The sequence below is a fragment of the Taudactylus pleione genome, unplaced genomic scaffold, assembly GCF_031769625.1.
Source record: "Taudactylus pleione unplaced genomic scaffold, aTauple2 ptg000053l, whole genome shotgun sequence".
Classification (NCBI taxonomy): domain Eukaryota; kingdom Metazoa; phylum Chordata; class Amphibia; order Anura; family Myobatrachidae; genus Taudactylus; species Taudactylus pleione.
The window spans coordinates 32,318,261-32,341,711 of record NW_028284455.1 but is presented as its reverse complement, the minus strand read 5'-3'; the positions used below and the strand labels follow the sequence as shown (position 1 = coordinate 32,341,711).

Below are 23,451 nucleotides of genomic sequence, written 5' to 3'. Positions count from 1 at the left end.
GGTAAGTAGGGACAGGGTTAGCGTTAACTGCGGGGGGAGAGTTAGATTTAGGCACCCCTGAGGGGACTTAGGGTTAGGCACCCCCCCGGGGAGGGTTAGGCTAGGGGAAGGGGCGGTTAGAGTCAGGCACCCCGGGGGGGAGGTTAGGGCTAGGAACTCTTCCGGGAGGGTTAGGTTTAGGGCGTGGGCAGGGGGGGTAGGTTTAGGCACCTCTGGGGGGACATAGGGTTAGGCACCCACCACCCCAGGAGTATTAGGGTTAGGCACCCCTAAGGGAGGGTTAGGGGGAGAGAGGGGTACGGATAGGGTACTTACGTTAGATGTCGGGATTCTGACTCTTCGGTCTTTTGGCGTCTGCATTTCACCCGGCGGCTATGCAGCCGTCGGGATTACATACCCAACCCTAAACAACTAGACTCCATACATGGAGCAAAGGGAGGTGGTGACCTGTTGTGAAGTATTGTTTAAACAGAAAAAGGTGAAGATGCAAAAAGGTGATGCAAAATTTGCTAGAAAGCATGTGTGTTAAATCACAAGTGTTAAGTGGACAAATTGTGTTCTTTGGAAAAGAAGAAATATAAAAGGTGTCTACAAAGTTGTTACTGCAAATAAAAGAAAGTGTTTGTGAAGTGATGCAGCAGTGTATAGTCAGGAAAGGAGTTCACGGAGGAAAACCAAAGTGTATTTCTGTTGAAGAAACAAGTGTTTTCATTTCTATATCAGAGATGTGTGTGATGCAGAGCAAGATACATTTTGTAAAGACATTTAAAGGGAAAATTACGTGATACATGCTGGTAATTGTAGTGCCCGGCCTGCAGTATTAAGTAAAGTGGTTTGCTGTGTTGAGTATACTTTTGAAAGCAAAGTGTGATACAGTAAAAAAATAAAAGCTGTTCCTGTATATACTGAATGCAGATTAATATGGGGAACAAAAAGAAACATGCTTCCAGAAGCAGGGGCGTCTTAAGAGAAGAGGGGGCCCGTGTGCACTCCACGTGTGGGGCCCCCTCCTCTCTCCCCGGTGGCCGGCAGCCAACTGACGCGGCTGGCCAGCCACCGGAGCCTTAGTAGACTCCGGGCACTAGAGTGTGCCCAGAGTCTACTGCGCATGCACAGAACGCCACAAAAATGGCCACGGCGGCCATTTTCCGCTGTTCTGAGCAGCACTGACACCCGATGCGGGACCACGGACAGGTAAGTTTAAAATAATATGGGTGCAGGTTGTGCGGTGCGGGTTCCCCCTGGACCCGGGGGCCCGTCTGTCCAGCACACACTCCTCTGTCCAGAAGCAGCAAGTATTCAGTCTCAAGCTGGAAAGTTGCAATTTCAGGACAGGAGGCTACAGTCTGGAAATAAAACCAATATGTTGCAAGGAGGTCATATAAAGTTTTATTTCCCCTTTAACTCATCTGTGATATGATGGAGGATGACTATATTCTAGATCCTGTGCTGCAAAGTGATGTTCCAGAGAAAAAGACATCTAAAAGCAGAGTCATAACTAGGGTGGTGCGGCCGGGGCGCCCACACAGAGCGTACATGCTCTGTGGGCGAAACCGGCCACCTCCACCCGTGATCACCCCCTCTCATCTGCTGTGACCGCCTGCTGCATTGTATAATAGTAGCGGTGTGCCCGGCTCCTTCTCTGTCTGGCGCAACTCTACTGATACACATTACAGCAGGCAGCGCTGCAGCTGCCTGCCCCGTGTGGTCCGACCCTTCCCCGTCTGCTGTAGTGTCTTCCAGGACTGGGAGAGACATCATGAAGTCTCTCCCAGTCCAGTTCCAGAGCCGTTGGCCTGCAGTCCAGTGCAGAGAGGAGGCGCCACAAGAGAGGACAGAGACTGCGGCTTACCCCGACTCCCACAGTGACATGCTCAGGAGCTGGAGCTGTACAGGTTAGTACATAATGTGTAATGTGGGAATTTGTACTGTGATTATAATGTGCAAGGAGCATTACTACTGTGTGGCGTAATGTGTAAGGGCACAACTACAGTTTTGCATAACGTGTATAAGGGACACTACTATGTAGTGTCATGTGAATAAGGGTCACTACTTGTGGCGTAATGTGAATTAATTGGGGTACTATAGTGTGACCATGCCCTTTTCTGACGAGAGCACGCCCCTTTTTTGGCCCGCGCACCTGCGGCACGCACTGTTTCTGGTTACGATGAGGGGAGCACCAAATCGCTTTCTGGCACAGGGCACCAAAATGTCTAGTTATGGCTCTTTCTAAAAGGCAACAGCAGAGTAAAACTAGCAATGTGTGCAGTCAATGTATGGTGCTGGGTCTACCAGGAGAAGACTATGGGGTATATTTACTGAACAGCGGGTTTTTAGAAGTGGAGTTGTTGCCCATGGCAACTAATCTAAAGGTGCGGATCCACTAGCAGATAGTGGAACAACAGTATGATTACAACATTGTAATCGTACAGTCGTTCCTCTTCCCATGCAGTGCCTACACTGAACGATATGTCGTTCAGTGCAGGCACCCTCCCTCATCCCTGAACATGATCAATTTGTCATCGGCAGATAGACCAGCACGTTGAGGCGATGATTGATGTCGGAAACAACGAGCGGGAGCGGTCATCGTTTTCAACATTCTAATGCCCGACTTGTGAATGATTAATGAGCGATTGAACGATAACGATGTCGTTATCGTTCAATCGCTCATTTTAATCGCTTAGTGCAGTGGTTCCCAAACTTTTTTTAATCATGGCTCCCTACAGTATCAGTATTGTTTTCACAGCACCCCTAAGCCAATAGTTTGTTACTGAGTAATTCAGAATTTTTTTTTAGTATGTAGTAAAGTGAAGTAAATTGTGCTTACCTGTCATCCTTAGGGTCAGTTATGTGGTGGTGGACAGGTTTGTGCTTCGGTTTGTCCACATATTTACATTACATTGGCCATAAATCATTTGATTTGGTGCTGGACCACCAACCTGAGGCACCCCTGCAAGTGTCCCGAGGCACCCCAGGGTGCCGCGGCGCACAGTTTGGGAACCACTGGCCTAGTCGATACGTGGCTTAAGATCTTACTGTTTTGCGGGCTCATTTTCATTTGAATGTAAGTCAGATCTCAGATGTAGCAGTTCACGTCCCCTGTACTGCCGAACTCATAGGTGTTGTTATCACAATCTCCCTGAAATGCTTTTTCAAAACTAGGCAAGTATGTGTTACATGAGCAAAGTGTTGAAAAGTTAAAGCCTCCATTAGAGGCAAAACTAGTCAGAGGATTCCTGCATTTTCCATCATTGACTGTCCAGTACATCTCTACTCATACATCTAAAGCCGCATACGCACTTAATGATATTAAGTAAAAATACAGGCACTGGGATTGTCTGTTTAACTAAGCAGCTGCTAAAACAGGGGTAGTCAGACCCTAAACAACATAGATGTACTAGAAAGGGTAGCAGCGCTACAAAGTATGTGTGTCAATGAGTATACATAAATGAACATGAAAAAAAGACACTTTAATAAATATAAAATAAATAATGAAATAAACATATGACACTAAAGACAATGAGCAATAAGCCTCATCCAATGGATTAATTGATTTGAACAGTGCCTGTTCCTATATATGCTTCCGGATGATAGATACAAGATATTTTCAGTCTCAATTGGGAAAAAAAACGTATTGTGTCCAATGAATATATAGTTACCAAGTCCTTACACCAATAGAGGGATGGTCCTATTGGCATACAGTTCCATATACTGCCCTCAGATGTCCATGGTGTGGATAGATGTATAAGTCCAAAAAGGGTGTACACAGAATGTTTCCAAGAAGAGATCCAATTCTTTTTCAATTACCGGAAAGCTGGTCCAGGTTTGTTGTAGTGTTCAGTATAAATCACAAGGTCACTTGTTGGATAGAGGCAAGGCTCCTGGCGCATTTCTTATATTAAACACAATATTAGCACTCAAGACTTCCCAATGCAAAATTCGAGATCAAAAACAGCTGCCTGCATATAAAAAGGTATCCCAAAACCTTTAAGAATAATCAAGGAAGAATGCAAATACATGTGGCGCTCATCCAGATCTCATGTTGGCTACTGTTGTTGTAAATAAAAATAAATATAAAAAATAAACATAATATTAATCCTAATAGAATTAGTACTCAATGTCCTTAGAATCAGTCTTGTATAGACTTGGTGTAATCTCAGTCCCGCACAATATTGATTCCAATGTTTTGGGTATTAGCAGTCTCAGTCCCGCATAATAATGAATCCAATGTTAATAGATGTTAATCCAAACTTCCTCTATAATGATCCAATCTTTGTAGTTTGTACATAAACCAGTTCCTTTACTTAGTTAATCACAAGTTCCACCATAATACAACTCCTCCAGGATCCACTCCATAAACCAGCACCTTAAGCAGTAAGGGTAGGGACAGTATCACTTTCTTATTAGACACTAAGTATGCAGAGAGGTTACTGGATTGTACTCACCCATTAACTCCTTCTCTGCTGGTCTCCTCCTCTGTTCGTTGTTGCTGTAGAGTGAGTGGGAGTAAGTGGACCTCTGTCTATGTGTGGCTTAGATGTATACCAATGTTCACAATGACTGTATAATGGTAAATAGCATTTCATGATAAAAGAGTAGGAGATGCGTTTCGCTGCATATATGTAGCAGCTTTTTCAAAGGATATCCATCAGCGATATCGTTAAGTGTTTCCCCTGCACTGCCAGGCTCAATGCCATTAACAACCTTGAGCATACACACTGAATGATATTGTTCAATGACGGCACTGTCCCTCATCCCTGCACTTACAGAACCTGACGATATCATCAGGTTGCTCTGCAAGTATGGGTGATGTAAGATGTCGTTAACGATCTGCGGAAGCGCACATCATTAACAATGTCTTGCATACACATTGGACGATATTGAACATGATGAACGATAACGATATCATTATCGCTCAAATCGTCCAACTTATCATCTAGTGTGTATGCTGCATAAGACTCCCCATTGTGTCTTCATTACCTTTAAGACATGTGCTTCAGCAGGCCCTAGTCATGATGTTTGCTGGCAGTGGCAGCTAAGAGAGCACAGTAACACCTGCATGTTTTTCTAATTCATTGGTACATCTGCACTTACCAGCACTGCAGCTTTTATAGACGTTGTTTATTCCAGCAGGAAGCAGCAAGTTACAATACCTGTGAGCTGGGATCAGCGATCCACAACTGAGCTCGCCACTCACCTCAATCCACAGCGGTCGCTCTGAAAATTCTAAGTGAGCGTATTTTGGGTACATTATTTCACAAGCAGCATCACTTTCAGTCTAGCTCATCCAGTTTGTTTGTTATGGGACTTAATCAATTCATGTCGGAATCACTCTGGTAATGGGACTTGCCATACAAGTTGTGGATATGTCAGGTAAAAACTGCAACATTTTATAGGATATTTTTATATTCTGTTTGGACTGCATTTTAATTGGGGCAGTACACTCATTCAATGAGCAGCTACTTATCACCATCTATCTCACTATTAGGAGTGTGCAGTATTTATTGAGTGTCAATTATATATGTCTATAATTATTATTCCATTGTGTTTGGTTTTATTATATACTTATTGTGTTATTGTGAGTTATTAAATGTTTTTATACTTCATATGTGTCTTTATTGATGTGTCATAACAGATTCATAATTTATGTTAACACATAACATATTCCATTTATTATTATGTTATAAACACAGCAGGAGTCATACAGTGCATGAAAAGCAAACACCCAATACCAGAGATAAGGACTGACAATATCAGTGTACACAAAGAAAGCTAAACCCAAGGTTTGAGACCTGATTCTTTTTCAGCCAGCAAGTCATACAAGGTAAGTAGATATAGGGCTACAGTATATAGGGCTGACAGTTGATGGCTACTCCAATCAGGGCCTGAGCCCATCCTGAATTAAGCTAAACAGCTCCCCTGAAATCCATATTAACCAGCTTTGCCAGAGTGAAGTGTGACAGTTAAGGGCCCCATACATCTGCTTACCGATTCCCCGATGCGACTGGAACCACTGATCTGCCGGTCAGAATTGCCGATCTGCGGCTATTGATGATCATCGATTCATCTGGGATTCTGTGAAATGTTTAAAAATCCCTGATTGATTATCCTATTTTGGTCGGGATTGCCAAATTGGGGAAAGCCAACATGATTGTAATGGATTAAAGAGGATCATGTCATAAGTACTGCTTTGTGAGTGTCTCAGCCTGTTGATGTCATATACTAGGCTTTTCTGGGGCTATTCCCCCTGATGAATGCCTGTTTTAGGGGGATGAAATGATCTTTATTCATCCTAACTCTTCCTGATTTTTAGAAACCACAGATGAGCAATCCATATAACAGAAGTTCCTTACAAGGAGATCATATGAGATTTATATTTTTTGTTACATGGTATGTCTGTTTCTTTTATGTCTATTTAATAAATTGTATGGAAAATACTATACTATGATTGTCTTCCATACAGTGCCTTGCAAATGTATTCACCCCCTTGGCTTTTTACCTTTTTTGTTACATTACAACCTGTAATTTATTTATTTTTTTTCATCTGAATTTATTGTCATGAATCTGCACAAAATAGTCTAATTTGGTGAAGTGAAATGAGAAAAAACAATATATAAAAAATAATCTTTATAAATAAAATTCTGAAAATTGGCATGTGCATATGTTATCATCCCCTTTGCTATGAAGCCCCTCAAAAGTTCTGGTGCAACTAATTACCTTCAGAAGTCACATAATTAGTGAAATGAAGGCCACCTGTGTGAAATCTAAGTGTCACATGATCTGTCAGTATAAGCACACCTTTTTTGAAAGGCCCCAGAGGCTGCAACACCACTAAGCAAGAGGCATCACACCATGAAGACCACGGAGCTCTCCAAACAAGTCAGGGACAAAGTTGTTCAGAAGTACAATTCTGGGTTGGGTTATAAAAAAATATCCAAATATTTGATGATCCCCCGGAGCAACATCAAATCCATCATCAACAAATGGAAAGAACATGGTACCACAACAAACCTGCCAAGAGAGGGCCGCCCACCAAAACTCACAAACCAGGCAAGGAGGGCATTAATCAGAGAGGCAGCACAGAGACCAAAGGTAACCCTGAAGGAGCTGCAGAGTTTCACAGCAAAGACTACATCAGTCTGTATCTGTGCATGTGACCACAATAAGCCGTACACTCCATAGAGCTGGGCTTTATGGAAGAGTGGCCAGAAAAAAGCCATTACTTAGGTGATAAAAATAAGGCGGCACGATTTGAGTTTGCCAAAAGGCATTTGGGCAACTCCCCTAATGTATGGAGGAAGGTGCTCTGGTCAGATGAGACTCAAATATAACTTTTCAGCCACTAAGGAAAACGCTATGTCTGGCGCAAACCCAATACATCCCATCACCCCAAGAACACCATCCCCACAGTGAAACATGGTGGTGGCAGCATCATGCTGTGGGGATGTTTTTCAGCAGCAGGGACTGGGAAACTGATTTGAGTTGAGGTAAAGATGGCTGTTGCTAAATACAGGGATATTCTTGAGCAAAACATGTTTCAGTCTCCCGTGATTTGAGACTGTTCACCTTCCAGCAGGACAATGACCCGAAGCATACTGCTAAAGCAACACTTGAGTGATTTAAGGGGAAACATTTAAATGTGCTGGAATGGCAAAAATCCCAGGGGCAAGATGTGGCAAGCTCATAGAGACTTATCCAAATTGACTTGCAGCTGTAATTGCCGCAAAAGGTGGCTCGACAAAGTACTGACTTTAGAGGGGTGAATAGTTATGCACGCTGAAGTTTTCTGTTATGTTGTCCTAAATGTTGTTGGATTCACAATATAAAAAAAAACACAACTTCACAGTTCTAGGAATGTTCTGTAAATGAAATGATGCACACCTTCAAACTATCCATTTTAATTCCAGGTTGTGAGGCAACAAAATAAGAAAAATACAAAGGGGGGGGGGTGAATACTTTTGCAAGGCACTGTATTTCTATTCCTATCTGAAAGTCTGAAAATCCAAGTATCCAAGACAGAGTGGGGAAGAAATGAAGATAAGCATCATAGACCTCATTTACATTTGGGTGCATTTTGCGTCTAATCACAAATTTAAAATGTGCCTGGGAAATAATTTATTCCAGGCGCATTTTACGTTTGTGACCCGCATGATTCCCCGCATTGGTTGAATAAATACTCACAGTAGCATAAAGCTGCAAAACAGCCCCATAATGTTTTTGACTCTGTAATGTGCTATGTGTACCTAATTGTATATGGTTATCTATTCTTTATCTATTCCTACTGCATAAATGTATAGCAAAATCTTTGTGTAAGTGGCTGAAAGGAATTTCTATGTACTATGTATATGATTGTGAGTCCTAGATGGTCCATATAGGGCAGCAAAGGGACATTAGTTCTGGGTAAACTGTAAACTGCCATTGTGAGTGGTTAATAAATATTAAACGGCCATAATCTACTTCCCTTCTATTAGTCACCCTATTTCAGACACAGTCATGAGTATGAAGTTTTTTCACCCAAAATATTTTTATTATGTCGGCTATGTACTGTACAGAAGAACAAAACAGTTAGTGATGTCTAAATATAAACCATACATAAGTCGGCAGAAGAAGAAAGACATTTCTTATAAACGATACATCAAATAGTAGCAGAGACCATAAAAGATGTGTCTCCAGTTGTCTAGAGAGCGATTAGAGATTAAAACATGCAAACAAACGGTATATTCTTTTTAGGCTCTGATCTGATAAACAAATTTTTATTTTTATAATTTGAAAAAATACTGAATTAATCTATTGTAACATGACAGAAGCTTTTCTCAAATTGGTGACAGTGCACCTAGAGATGTGGGCTGCCCATGAAGCACAACTAGAAGAGGCAAAATACGTTCTATTACAAGTATTGGCTACAGCTACAAAAATGTGAAATGGAGCACAGGAGCTGATTCAGAGGCGCTCGCTAGATGCGATCGCTCGCACGATTGTATGCAAATTGCGTAGGCAGTGAAATCGCACAGCAATGCATTAGCACGCCCAGTATTTCTTAGAGAGCGATCACATAGTGTATGCAGACACCCACCAGCCTGTCTTAAGATGCCCACTTGTGCACGTCATGTCCAGGAAGTGTATTCAACCATCGGGTAACATCGGATGCGATTGCAGCGCTTGAGGTTGACCATACCCTGTCGCAAGCACTGCGAGCACATCAGTGTAAAAACAAGCCAGGTGACGTGTATTACGACGCTGTCTTATAATTATGCACACCTCTAAAACGCCATTGAGATGCTCAGGTACGCCTGCGTTTGCACCTCCACTCCCCCGTTTTTAATGGCCAGCCCCTGTTACCACCTACAAATGGCTTCCCCTGTCACTCACCCTGCTGGGCTGTCTATGTGCAGCGTGCGAACGCATTGTGAAGTTTCGCTAAGGTATGTGCAATACGATGCATAGGCACAATGCATACACAATGCATACCATCGGCAGCAGCGAGCGTTTGCTTCTTAGCGAGCGGGTCTGAATGAGCTCCACAGTGCAATAGTCACATCAAATGTCTGTCAGGCTGAGAGGAAGAGGGACCAGTATTGATGAAATGCTGAGTCACCAGTAAGTTCTAATGACTTGGATCCCGGCTCCTGACACTATAAAGTAGTGGGAAACCTAGCAGTTGATGCTAATACTAGCAATCACGTAGTCTCGTCCCTCTGCTGTACACCACACTTTATCGACTCTTCAGTGTATTGATTCCGTTTGCATAAAACTTTGATGATGGCCTGTATTGTGCATGAAAGAATCTCTGTCTGCGACAATAGGCGGGGAAAGGGCAGCTACAGGCAGCTTCCCATAAAATGAAGGTGTCGGCCCTGTTTTCTGGACAGAAACGTGAATTTAACGCCGTCCTGACTAACCTGAAAGTTACTCAGATGGCCGATGTTAACACAAATGATCCAATGGTGCATAGCCACTGCGTATATAAAGCTGCTGCAGAGTATATAACCATCCGTTCTGCTTGCTCCCTGTACCTGCTCTGAACCTGTGTACCAGACCTCTTATGCATCAGACCTGGAAATTTCCTAGACATTGCATGACAAGGAACAATGGACCTCATTCAGTGTCGGTCGTTGCGGCCGCATGGTCGTACGCCACCGATGTTCGCTATACTGTGCATGCGTAAAGTTCGCAATGCGCGTGCGCAAACTAGCCGCTACGATCAGAAATTTCTCTCTCCTTGAACACAGCCAGGTCGGTAGTTTGAGTGACAGATGGAGGCGTTTGTGGGTGGTAACAGGGGAAGGTGCTTGAAAACGGGGGAGTGGAGATCCGAACGCAGGCGTGCCTCATTATGCGAGCGGCGTTTTATGGGAGTGCATACGGATTATGGGAGTGCATAATTAACAAAGTAGCGTCATGGCACATGTGACCTGGGAGGTTTTTACACTGACATGATCGTAGAGCTTAAGAGAGGGTATGGTCAACCTTAAACTCTACGACCAGTTCCGATGGTCTCGATTAATCCTTATATGCCCGGAGATGACGTGCAATGCGTACGAGAAGGGGGCGTATTTTTATGTCTTCCGACCGCTTCCTCCCCTTGGTCGGCCAACTACCGAACCGAACTTAGGGATGCAACTTGCGAGGGAATCATTTGCATATCCGGCCCCTTTTTCCGTACGACCGTGCGGCCGCTTCGACCGACTCTGAATGAGGTCCAATATGCTTCCTTTAATACATGATCTCCATCAGTTCAGAGCTGGGGAAAAATTCAGGTACAATTTAGAGCAAAAATAACCATGTACCTTTCTGCACAGAAATGAACGCCCCTACAAATGAGCTCTCTATAACATTTACTTTAATAATGCTTCTCCGCAATATTAAATCTTGTTTTTGCACAGCTCCTCATTGGTGCCTTAATTTACTCATCCAGGTGCTGCAAACAGTGTCATATTGTTCCAAAAACCATATTATCAATTTTATTCTGACAGTGGAAACTCTAGAGTATGAGAGTACACCGTTCATTTACTGGAACTACATTATAAAGTCCTTTCTTTGAACAATGAACAATAAACCCATAGTGGAAATTAACTACAAATTGACCGACACCAAACAGGATTTTGAGCTGCATCTTGGCCATTTTCTGCTTTGTAAATGAGGCTCATGGCCTGCACAAAGTGGAAACAGCAGTTTTATGGGCTGAATCATACTTGCCTACCGTTTTGATTTATATGGCCACTATGGGGGACAGTGTGAGTCGTACTATGTCATTATATGCGCTAGACCGCGTTGAATCGTGGCATCACACAGAAGGGGCAGGTCTATGATAATTACCCTCTCATTCCACCCATTTCCCTAAGAAGTGGGCAGGATGTAGGTGGTTGACCTGCTCTCCCTGAAATCCATGGGACTTCCCAAAAATAGACTGAATTCAAATGCTTATGGTGGTACTCAGGTGTATGCAGTACCTGCACCTTGTTTGTTAGAGAAATAATTTATTAAATTAATAAAATAATAATCTCCACACATCCATACTATCCACTATAAATCTTGTATAGACTTGTATTTTCCGGTGAGTTCCGGCACCTTTATTCTGAGTTCTGGTACCTTTTTTATATATAAAAAATAACTGTGTGAATCCATATTCAGAAGAATAAAGCTTATCGGTTCTCTAAAAATACTTTGTGGATGCAGATCAATGAAGGTGAATATTTCGATCCTATGTGAATTGGAAGGCATCATTCTCCTTAGTATTACTTCAAAGCACAAGTCTATGCAATGGGTACACCTAAATTGATGAGTGCGTTCATCCTTAGGATTGCTGAAAGAAGCAAAATCCTGATGATTATAAATCCTAAATTATTATATTCATAATTTTCACACACTTTTTTTCTTCACCTATAGATGTCACTATAATACTGTATTTGTTTTTCAAATAACACAATGCTGGGCTAAGATATGCAGCCATCATAAATTCTATGTTGCAGAAAGATGTAAAATGTACTATATATCTCAGTTGTCCCTGTTTTGTTACCATGTGGCCCTCTTTCGAGGCTGATAAGAAATAATTGTGAATTCACCTCTTTATTACCTTGCAAAACTACTTGGATTCTACATCATTCCCACCCATGTAATAAAGTGTTTGGACTGCAGTATATATAATGTCTTACATTACATATCAGTGTCTATGTATATCATAAGAACAAATGCAAAAGGCACCCATTTTTTATTGTCCATCTTTGTTATTGGAAATGTTGGGATATAAATATGCTTTTCGGTTTATATTATCAGTGTAACAGAGGAACTCTAAGGGGTCTATTCATTAAGGGAAAAATATCCCCTGTGATATTTAAGGATTGAATTCGCTGCAAGTTCAATCCTAGTATCATCATGCCTTCTATACTTCATTATCACTTCCTAAAAGCTGCTCCTTTTGTGGAGACAGCGTTTTCGGAATAAGGGGACATTTCTCCTGCTTCACTGCCTCTTCGCAGCCTGTCTTGAAGCTTTTAATACTTACCTCTCCGGAGTCCCACATCAGCGGTATCAACGCTGTAAAAATCACCCGGAAAATGGACACCATGGTCATTTTCCCGGCGTTTTGCGCATGCGCAGTAGCGATATCGTTGTGAAACTTACTGCTGTGCCATTTTCCCGGTGGCCTGTGCATGCGCAGTAGACCCTGGGTGCAGACTGCATACGGGCCCCCTCTTCTCTTAATACGCCCCTGCATACAGTGTCACTGTCAAGTTCCAAAAAAAATGCTTTGATAAATTTCATAATTTCCACATCCCCATGCTGTAGTATGGGGACTGCGGAAATTATCAAGGGATAATTGTAAACAGGAGATATCGATGATATCCTACATTACAAGATTGATGAATTACCCTGGTACTTCATTTCTATAAAAATCTTAATTTCTACAAAAGTAGGTAAGAATTAAGTGATGATGATTAGACCCCTTACTATTCCCTGTAATAAATAATAATAATAACTTCTGTCAATAAGCTACAGAAAGAGTGGGGTCTCTACCAGCAGGCCGGGCGACAGGGGGGTAGTAAGGATACATCCGCACCAGGCCCCGAGGTCCAGAAAATGATGGGGCCACTGCAGCACCAGAATTTGATATACAGTCAGGTCCATAAATATTGGGACATTGACAGAATTTTCATATTTTGTCCTCTATTCACCACCACAATGGCTTTGAAATGAAACAAACAAGATGTGATTTAACTGCAGACTTTCAGATTTCATTTGAGGGTAATTACATCCAAATCAGGTGAACGGTGTAGGAATTACAATGGTTTCTATATGTGCCTCCCACTTTTTAAGGGGCGAAAAGTAATGGGACAAACTAAACAATCCTAAATCTAATTTTCACTTTTTAATACTTTGTTGCAAATCCTTTGCAGGCAATTACAGCCTGAAGTCTGGAATGCATAGATATCACCAGACGCTGGGTTTCATCCCTGGTGATGCTCTGCCAGGCATTTACTGCAAATGTCTTCGGTTCCTGCTTGTTCTTGGGGCATTTTCCCTTCAGTTTTGATTTCATCAAGTGAAATGCATGCTCAATCGGATTCAGGTGAGGGGATTGACTTGGCCATTGCATAACATTCCACTTTTTAGCCGTAAAAAACTCTTTGGTTGCTTTTGCAGTATGCTTTGGGTCATTGTCCATCTGCACTGTGAAGCACTGTCCAATGAGTTCTGAAGCATTTGACTGAATATAAGCATATAATATTGCCCGAAACACTTCAGAATTCATTCTGCTGCTTTTGTCAGCAGTCACATCATCAATAAATACAAGGGAACCAGTTCCATTGGCAGCCATACATGCCCACGCCATGACACTACCACCACCATGCTTCACTGATGAGGTGGTATGTTTTGGATCATGAGCAGTTCCTTTCCTTCTCTTCTCTTCCCATCACTCTGGTACAAGTTGATCTTTGTCTCATCTGTCAATAGGATGTTGTTCGAGAACTGTAATGGCTTTTTTAGATGTTGTTTGGCAAACTCTAATCTGGTCTTCCTGTTTTTGTGGCTCACCAGTAGTTTGCATCTTGTGGTGAACCCTCTATATTCACTCTTGTGAAGTCTTCTCTTGATTGTTGACTTTGACACATATACATCTATCTCCTGGAAAGTGTTCTTGATTTGGCCAACTGTTGTGAAGGGGTTTTTCTTCACCAGGGAAATAATTATTTTGTCATCCACCACAGTTGTTTTCCGTGGTCTTCCGGGTCTTTTGGTGTTGCTGAGCTCTCCGGTGCATTCTTTCTTTTTAAGAATGTTCCAAACAGTTGATTTGGCCACACCTAATGTTTTTGCTATCTCTCTGATGGGTTTGTTTTGATTTTTCAGCCTAATGATGGCTTGCTTCACTGATAGTGACAGCTCTTTGGATCTCATATTGAGAGTTGACAGCAACTGATTCCAAATGCAGATGTCACACCTAGAATCAACTCCAGACCTTTTACCTGCTTAATTGATAATGAAATAATGAGGGAATAGCCCACACCTATAGCTTTTGAGTTGATAGTCCCATTACTTTTGGCCCCTTAAAAAGTGGGAGGCACATATAGAAACCATTGTAATTCCTACACTGTTCACTCGATTTGGATGTAATTACCCTCAAATTAAATCTGAAAGTCTGCAGTTAAAGCACATCTTGTTTGTTTCATTTCAAAACCATTGTGGTGGTGAATAGAGGCCAAAATCTGAAAATTCTGTCAATGTCCCAATATTTATGGACCTGACTGTACATACAGACCATGCCGGCCAGCCATGCAAATAAGCAAAATAAAATAAAACCAAGTACCCCCGTCATATAATGAATAATGCCGCAACATCATTATATGCAACGCCCATCCCTGTCCTTCTGTCCCTGCAGCCACGCCCACCTACAAGAGCACGCAGCTCTGAACCAGACGGGACCAAATTGTTGCGCAGCCTGGCTGCATAGCAGAACACCACTGTCTGCTCCACTGCAGCCTGCACAGCGGCTGCCTGCAGCACCACTGACTGGCTGCAGACAGCCTCCCTCCCGGAATGGGTATGAAATACCGCCGGCCGCATGGATTCCCGTCAGCGGCAGCCCAACATGAGCAGAGTTCGAAGCAGCGGAAGCCCGACAGCGCTGGAAATCCCGATCGTGGATAGGTGAGTATCTACTAACCTAACCCTCCTTAGGGGTGCCTAACCCTAACTTCCCCCCAAGTGCCTAACCCTAATCCCCCCTCTAAGTGCCTAACCCTAACCACCCCCTTCCCCGCTGCCTAAACCTAAGTCCCCCGGGGGGGTGCCTAACCCTAAGTCCCCCCCGGGGGTGCCTAACCCTCCCTCCCCCTAGCCTAACCCTCCCGGGGGGGTGCCTAACCCTAAGTCCCCCCCGGGAGCCCTAAACCTAACCCCCCCGCGGCTGTCCGCTCGCGGCGCCCGGCATCTCTACGATCGGGATGCTGGTCTCCGGCGTCGGGGACATGCGGGCGTCTACATCTAGACGCCCGGCATTTCACCCTTGCCGGGAAATGACAGTCGGGAAGCCGGCGGCCGGTATTTAGGCAGTCGGCTTCCCGATTGCATACCTCCCTCCCCACCCCAGGCTGCCACAATACTGTCAGCAAGAAGTACTGGAAGAGCATCATCAGTGACAGAGAGACAGTGTGTGGTAAGTGACAGTGTATTTTTGTTTTACTTTATTTTACAGCTAGCATATCTTTCAATTAAAATGATCATGCCTAACATATCACACGCAGTGAAGGAATGATTGGGTGCGGGGTCGAGGGTGGTGGGGTCAGGGGTGGTGGTCTGTGTGTGTATGGGGGTGGTCGGTCAAGGGGGCCCCCCAGAGACATTAGTGTACCGGGTCCCAAGATATCTGTTATCGGCCCTGTCTCCCCAACTGACAACTTGAGTCACACAGTAACTTATCATATATTCAAAATGGATAGGTATACTGTATATGTTCAACATTCACATGTCAACATGTTTATATAGTTGGCATTGACCATGTCTACATTCCAACAGTGATGTTGTGTGGACATACTGTTTTTGTATTATTTGTAATAATTTTGTTCCTAACCTCATGGAAATGTTGACATTATGATAATGTCGACCTTTTCAATGATGCCATTCTGTCAGTGTTGACATTTTAACTATGTTGACATCATCAATATCAATCTTCTGCTGTTGACATTGTGAATATTGACATACAGAATGGACACATGATGACTGCATTCCTACTTACAGATATGCTTATGGAGAGAACAAAAATTGGACAAGCCTCTTAACAGAGGTAACAATAATAAAGTGACCACAGAGGCCTCAGTTTACAAAATATTAGCTGAAAGTCAGAAAAAAAACACATTTACCACACATGTTTAAATGGGAACTAATAAATATCCATTTCAGTAGAAATAAATGGATGGATTGAGGCTTTTCAAAGCAGGGGGCCTTGAAGACAGGGACGTAGCTAGACGGGGAGAATATTCCTTCCATGACCTAAGCACCCACTAAGAAGGGATTTACGTTAATACAATCAGAGCCGCGATCCTGTACCCAACTGCTGTGGAAAAATATGCAAATGTCACAGACGCGGTTGAGACGTCCACCAGGGCCATCGAAAATCCAAACAACTTTGTACATATGCAGCCGCCGTCATACAGTAGGTCATTCAAGTAGTCCTATGGTCACACAAAATGGCCTTCTAAACTGAGACGTTGGAACCACTTTATTGCAGTTGTAGGCTAAGACACACCCCAAAAACTGTCATCTCATCCCTGCATTTTTGCTGCTACCTCTCCCCCCCCTGTAATCGCCCCCAAATGGTTCCTGAATGTCAATTACTTGGAGACACAAAAAGAAAAGTTACAAGTGCACAACTCCAACACTACTAATTATATATATTACATTTTGCAATAAAATTTTGCAGCAAATAAATAGAGGTTTTTACCATAATCATGGCCAAGGTTATGGGTCTACTCACGGCATCCAGGTAACCTCTTTAGGGTAGGTCCCTGACATACTGGGGTTAAAATCCAGAGCTCAGGACACCCTCAAACCAGCCCAGCTGAGCCACCCCAGGGCATCGCTATAGTGAGAAAGGTGAAGTGTAAAGGAGTGTTAGGAGCAGCTACTGCATAGATTAGAAGTAAAGTGAAAAATAGAGGTGTGAAAATATTACATGTACAGTATAATAAACAAACAATAAAGGTGCTAAAAGTGCAAAAAAGGAAAAGTGTGTTATAATGCGATGCCCTGTACAAAGTGCACAGCACTAAATCTGTGCTTATGATGCTAATATCATCTTTTTCAGGAAAAATTAAATATTCCTGTAACCCTAGACCACCTTTTCTTATCGGGTTGTGTAGGGGATGCTGGTGCTCGGAATCCCGACAGGGTTAGGATACCGATACTTGTTGGTAAGTATCCTACCCCTAACTCTCCCTCTCTGCACCCTAAACCTAACCTACCCCTCTAGTGTTTAAACCTAACTTTCCCCCCCTAATGCCTAACCTTAACTCTCCCCCTATTGCCTAACCCTAACTCTCCCGCTAGTGCCACTACTTACCATCGGAATGCTGGCAGTTGGGATGCCGGTGCCGGGATTCTGACTAGTGTTGGGATTCCTGTGCCGGCATTCTGAGTGCCAGCATCCCGACAGCCGGGATTTCAACTACATCCCTTCTTTTAAAGTATTGTAAAGTAAAAAAGTTGCCATTACAGATACTTATAATTTTTCCAATGTAGTCTTTGTGATCTCCTTTAACTGTAAGGTTCTTCACCACTACAAAAAAGAGTTTACAGGTAGAACTGTGATCTAAGATTCAACTTCTTGGGTATTAGCAGTTGTAACAGCAGATTGATCAATATTTTTGTGTTCATCTGAAGTTGTATTGTGAACTTGACCATTTTCAACTTATCATATTCTTATAATTTTCTTGGACCATAGAGACCACAACAGGACATTGGATTGGGATGTTTGGCTTTCTACTTATGGGTCTATATACTAAGCCTTGGAGAGAGATAAAGTAGATGGAGATAAAGTACCAACCAATCATTTTTCAAAATATAATTTAGAGTAAAGGCACACATCCGCTAGATGATTAAATTGAGCGATTGAACGATATAGTTACTGTTGAATCCTTTAATAATGGTTTGCTGGTCGTTTAGACATCTATCATCGGGCAAATATGTTGTACACAGAGGCGTATCTATAATTGGTGCAAGGTGTGCTAGGCACATGGGCCCCTGGGTCCAGGGGGGCCCCTGCACTGCACACCCTGCACCTATATACGGTTACTTACCTCTCCAGAGTCCCACGTCGGCGCGGGGGTCCGTCGCTGAAACGACTGGAAAAATGGCCATTTTCCAGTTGTTTGTGCATGCGCAGTACAGTGAAAATGGCAGCCACGACCACTTTCCCGGTGACCTGCGCATAGTCTATAGACTCTGGGCGCACTCAGGTCTTCCGATATGTGTGGGTGGCGTTCAGCGGTTAGCGTGATTAGGAAGGAGACCGACGCATTTCAATAGCCGCTCCGCTCAAGGCAGCAGTTTCTGCAGAGCTCCTGAACAGCCTAAGTAAAAACTCCACTGTAGGGGTGCTGTTCGGCAAGAGGGCGATCAGGGAAGATTCCAATAGCCGCTCCACTCTAGGCAGCCTACTATGTAGAGTCTCCAAGCAGCCGCAGGTAAGAACTCCTTTCCTTTTCTCCTTGAGGTGAATGGCTGTCTGGCCTCCACTGTAAAAGCCTGTTTTCCCATCAGAAGAGGAGCTGGCCAGCTCTGATTAGGCAGGTATATAACACTTAAAGAGACAGTACCATGATTTACTCCTGCATTGTGTAATTACCGTCTGATTGTCAATGTGGATGTTGTTCAGTGCAGGGAAAATGTGTTAGAACTGTTTGTTTGTTAAAAGTTGTGCCACACTACACACACAGTAGGTGGAAGGTGATGTCGTTGTAGTAAGTGTAGTGGTGTGACACACTTAAGTTAGCTTTAGGCCCTGCATGGCTGTGGTATTTGTTGTCTCCATACAGAGATCTGTAGGTGACTACTGTATGTGGACAAAGAACAAGAATAGTCATGATGAGACTATTTGCTTGTATTTGCTTGTCTCTACCATCTGTATTTGCTTGTCTCTACCTATCTATCTTCCTGGGTGAACAGTGGGCCTTGCACTCCAGTTCAAGGTCAAGTCCTCACCTGGTGTATGAGTACTTATAGGTGAAGCTTGGTATCTAAGGCCAAAAGTGCTCGAGATAATCTTCACTTAAACACAAATATTTATTTTTCTTGAGAGCGCTTCTCAGTTCAACAGGGCATTTTGGTCTGCTTTGGACAGCTCTCACATTATCTTCTTTGATCTAGATCATTGTGCCAGTGTCCAGTTTGCAAACCAGGATCGTTTGTTACCTATAATTGCTGAAGGTGAGAGGGTGCGAAGAAAGGTAAGCTACAAGAGTACACCTGTACGGCAGCAGGCACCATGCCGCATCCCTCTTACAGTAATATCCACAGAATAAATGCAGCTATGGTAAGGTGCTAAGAACACCTGATAGCATTGTATAGTAGTAATGTCCACAGAATAAATGCAGCAATGATGAAGTGCTCAGAACACCTAATAAATGTCCAAAGAATAAATGCAGCAAGGGTGAACTGCTGATAATACCCAAAAGCAGCAAAGTACTGGTAGGAATGTCTATAGGACAAATGCCACAATGGTAAAGTGCTAAAAACACCTAAAAGCAATGTACAGTAGTAATTTCCACAGAATATATGCAGCAATGGTGAAGTGCTGAGAACATCTAATTAATGTCCAAAGAATAAATGCAGCAATAGTGAAATGCTGAGAACACCTCTTAGCAGCAATATGCTGCTAGTAATGTCCACAAAATAAATGCGGCAATGGTGAAGTGCTGATAACACCTGAAAGTAGCAAAGTACTGGTAACAATGTCAACAGGATAAATGCAGCAATGGTGAAGTGCTGAAAACACAAGACAGCAATGCAGCCATAGTGAATTGCTGAGAACACCTAATAAATGTCCAAAGATTAAATGTAGCCATGGTGAAGTGCTGAGAACACCTAATAGCAGCAATGTACTGCTAGTAAACACCTGATAGCAATGTACACTTGTAATGTCCACAGAAAAAATGCAGCAGTGGTGAAGTTCTGAGAACACCTAATAAATGTCCAAAGAATAAATGCAGCAATGGTGAAGTGCTGAGAACACTTGACAGCAGCATTGTACTGCTAGTAATGTACATAGAATAAATGCTGAAATGGTGAGCGCTAATAAAACCTAAAGGCAGCAAATAACTTGTAGTAATGTCCAAAGGATAAATGCAGCAGTGAAGTGCTAAAACCACCTGACAGCAATGAACAGTAGTAATGACCAAAGAATAAATGCTGCAATGGTGAAGTGCTGAAAACATCTAATAAATGTCCAAGGAATAAATTCAGCAATGGTGAAGTGCTGAGAACACCTAATAGTAACAATGTACTGCTAGTAATATCCACAGTATAAATGCTGCACTGGTGAAGGTCTGGTAACACCTAAAAGCAGCTAAGTATTGGTAGTTATGTTCACAGAAAAAATGCAGCAAGGTTGAAGTGCTGAAAACACCTAATAAATGTCCGTAAAATAAATGCAGCAATGGTGAAGTGTTGAGAACACCTGATGGCAATGTACAGTATTAATGTCCACAGAAAAAGTACAGTAATAGAAAAGGTCTGAGAACACCTAATAAATATCCAAAGAATAAATGCAGAAATGATGAAGTGATGATAACACCTAAAAGCAACAAAGTACTGGTAGTAATGTCCACAGGATAAATGCAGCAATGGTAAAGTGCTGAAAACCACCTGATAACAATGTACAGTATTAATGTCCACAGAAAAAGTGCAGCAATATCTTAAGTGCTGAGAACACCTAATAAATGTCCACAGAATAAATGCTGCATTGACAAAGTGCTGATAACACCTAAAAGCAGCAAAGTACTGATAGTAATGTCCTCAGGAAAAATACAGCAAAAGTGAAGTGCTGAAATCACTTGATAGCAGCAATGTACTGCTAGCAATTTCCACAGGATAAATGCAGCAATGCTGATGTCCTGAGCACACATGATAACAACGTACAGTATTAATGTCCACAGAAAAAATGCAGCAATGGCGAAGTGTTTGTCACAAGCTCCGGCCGTATCTTGTTGGACAATGGTGCTCCTGGCGATTTTCATAGACCTGTTGCTGGGAGACGGACACACCACGCTGTCAACTCATGAAGTCCTCCCATTCGGCTGTACGTCATCTCTGCCGTGACTGGATTGGTTCTTCCTCCTTTTTCTTTCCTGCTGATGCGTTGCTCGGGTGCCGGTGATAGCGTCTTACACGTGTTTCCGGTTCCATAGAGTTGGTATCACTCATTGTAATTGTCAGCGTCTCTAGTCCTGAGTCTGTCGTGTCTCCTGTCGCATAACATCTCAGTGGCATTAACCACACTGCAGCATCAGAGGTTCCAGCATAACTTCGCGGCTATCTCTGCTGCATGTTACATGTGCGGCTCTCTTCCTGGCTGGCTCTCAGTTGTTATCCTAGCTGCCTGGACTCTGGCTGCTACGTGCAGCTTCTCACCTGTTGGTAGTCTCGTTACCTGACCTCAGCCTGATATACCAATCACAGGAGACCTTTCCCTTCATTAGGAATTCAAGTCAGTTCCTGCCTGCCGATATTACTAAGTTTCTGCACCTAGTGGATGTTCACGTGGTCACTGCACGCTGTGCAGTTCCTTGCTCCTAAACCTTTGTTCCTGTGTCCAGTATCCTGCCATTGTATACCTTTGCTTCCAGACTCAGGGCCTGCTTCAGACTCAGATGGTAAGCTGCGATCGCACACTATGGCCGATAGTCACCCGTCTGTGCATGCGTCGCAGTGTGCGAGCCAGTCACCACGTTCGGGAATCGTGCGCTCGTAGTACACAGACTGAGCGCTACTTTGAGTGACAGTGCCATTTGTGGGTGGTAACGGGAAGGTCCTGGAAAATGGGAGTGGATGAGCGAACGCAAGAGTGTCTGAGCATCAAAACGACGTTCTTTGAGCATGCATAATTAGCATAGAAGCGTCACTGTACACGTCACCTAGTTGTATTTCAGCCTGCAGTGATCGCAGTGCTAGCTGTGGGGTAGGGTCTACCTTAAGGGCTGCGAGCAGATCCGATGGCTCTCGATTGATCACACTCTTCTTGGAGAATATGTGTGCTAAGAAAAAAAAGTGGGAATCATTACACTGATGAGCGTTCACTCTGCCGTCGCTCTCTAAGACATAGAGGGCATCCTTTAGCCTGGCTGTGCGATCGTGGAATTTGCATATCTGCCCCCTGACGGCTGTGAGAGCGCAGCTTAGCGCCCGGGTCTGAATCGCTCCCTCAGTCCTTAGTGTCCTGTCCCTGTCAGTCCTACTCCTGTGTCCTGCTGCATTCTGCCCTGTTCCCATGTCCATCCCAGCTCCGTGTCTGTGCCTAGCCAATTCCCTCCAATTTACCTTTTGTGTCACCTCTGGTTTGTCTCTAGTCCCAGTGTGTACCTGTGGATTCATTCTGCCAGTTCAACCTTTTCAAGTACTGGTTCTGCTACAAACTTCAACCTGCATCCGACTGCAAGTTCAACCATATCAGGTACTGGTTCTGTTACAAACTCCCACCTGCATCCTGAGTAGCTGGCTGCCACAATCAAGTCCATATCCAGCATTGCAGGTTCAACATCATTCCCACCTGCATCCTGAATAGCTGGCCTGCCACAACCAAGTTCATATCCAGCACTACAGGTTCTACATTATTCCTACCTGCTTCCTGTGTAGCTGGCCTGCAACTATCCAGATATGCATCCTGACTGTTTCTGTGTATGTCCACCTGTGCCAGTTAATTGCAAGTCTTCAGACCTACAAGCTAGTTTTCTGCAGCAGACTCCAGTACACACCTGCACCTGTTTGCCCCTTCAGTTACTATTACCTTTTCCTTGTCTGCCTGCAATTAACTCTTGCTTTGCCTGCTGCTACCGTAACTCCAGGTTAATTCTCTGTGGATGTGGATCCCTGCCTATTGCATGAGCCCCATCAGCTAGCTCTAGGGATCTCATGTAAATAGTGTAGGTACATCCATAACACTGCAGAGTGCTTCCAGCCTTACAAGCAAGTGCCATGTCATATTCCGGCAGCACAGTGCGCACTGCTGCGTCTGAGGGTCTCCAGCCTAACACTGCAACAGCCTCTGCAGCAGGTGTACACATCACCTCCCAGTTGCTGCATTATTTCCCAGCGGCATTAACCGCACTGCAGCATCTGAGGTTCCAGCATAACATCGCGGCTATCTCCGCTGCAGAGTGCTTTCAGCTTTCCAAGTGCCGTGTCATATTCCGGTGGCACATTGCGCACTGCTGCGTCTGAGGGTCTCCAGCCTTACACCGC

General features: G+C 43.5%; 1 protein-coding gene across 3 annotated transcripts in view; it reads right to left on the bottom strand.

Annotated features, from left to right (window-relative positions):
* The window catches only part of ANO10 (anoctamin 10), a 319,184-nt gene extending 296,287 nt beyond the window's left edge, over positions 1-22,897 (bottom strand). Inside the window, exon 1 of one of the 3 annotated variants that reach the window (XM_088463625.1) lies at positions 22,831-22,897. In XM_088463625.1, the coding sequence (XP_088319751.1) occupies positions 22,831-22,872 (42 nt within the window). In that variant the 5' untranslated portion in view covers positions 22,873-22,897. Of the gene's footprint in view, positions 1-5,988; positions 6,039-22,830 lie in introns of those variants that run through there. The other 2 variants (XM_088463672.1, XM_088463666.1) reach the window with 2 other exon arrangements.
* Between the last annotated feature and the right edge of the window lie 554 nt (positions 22,898-23,451).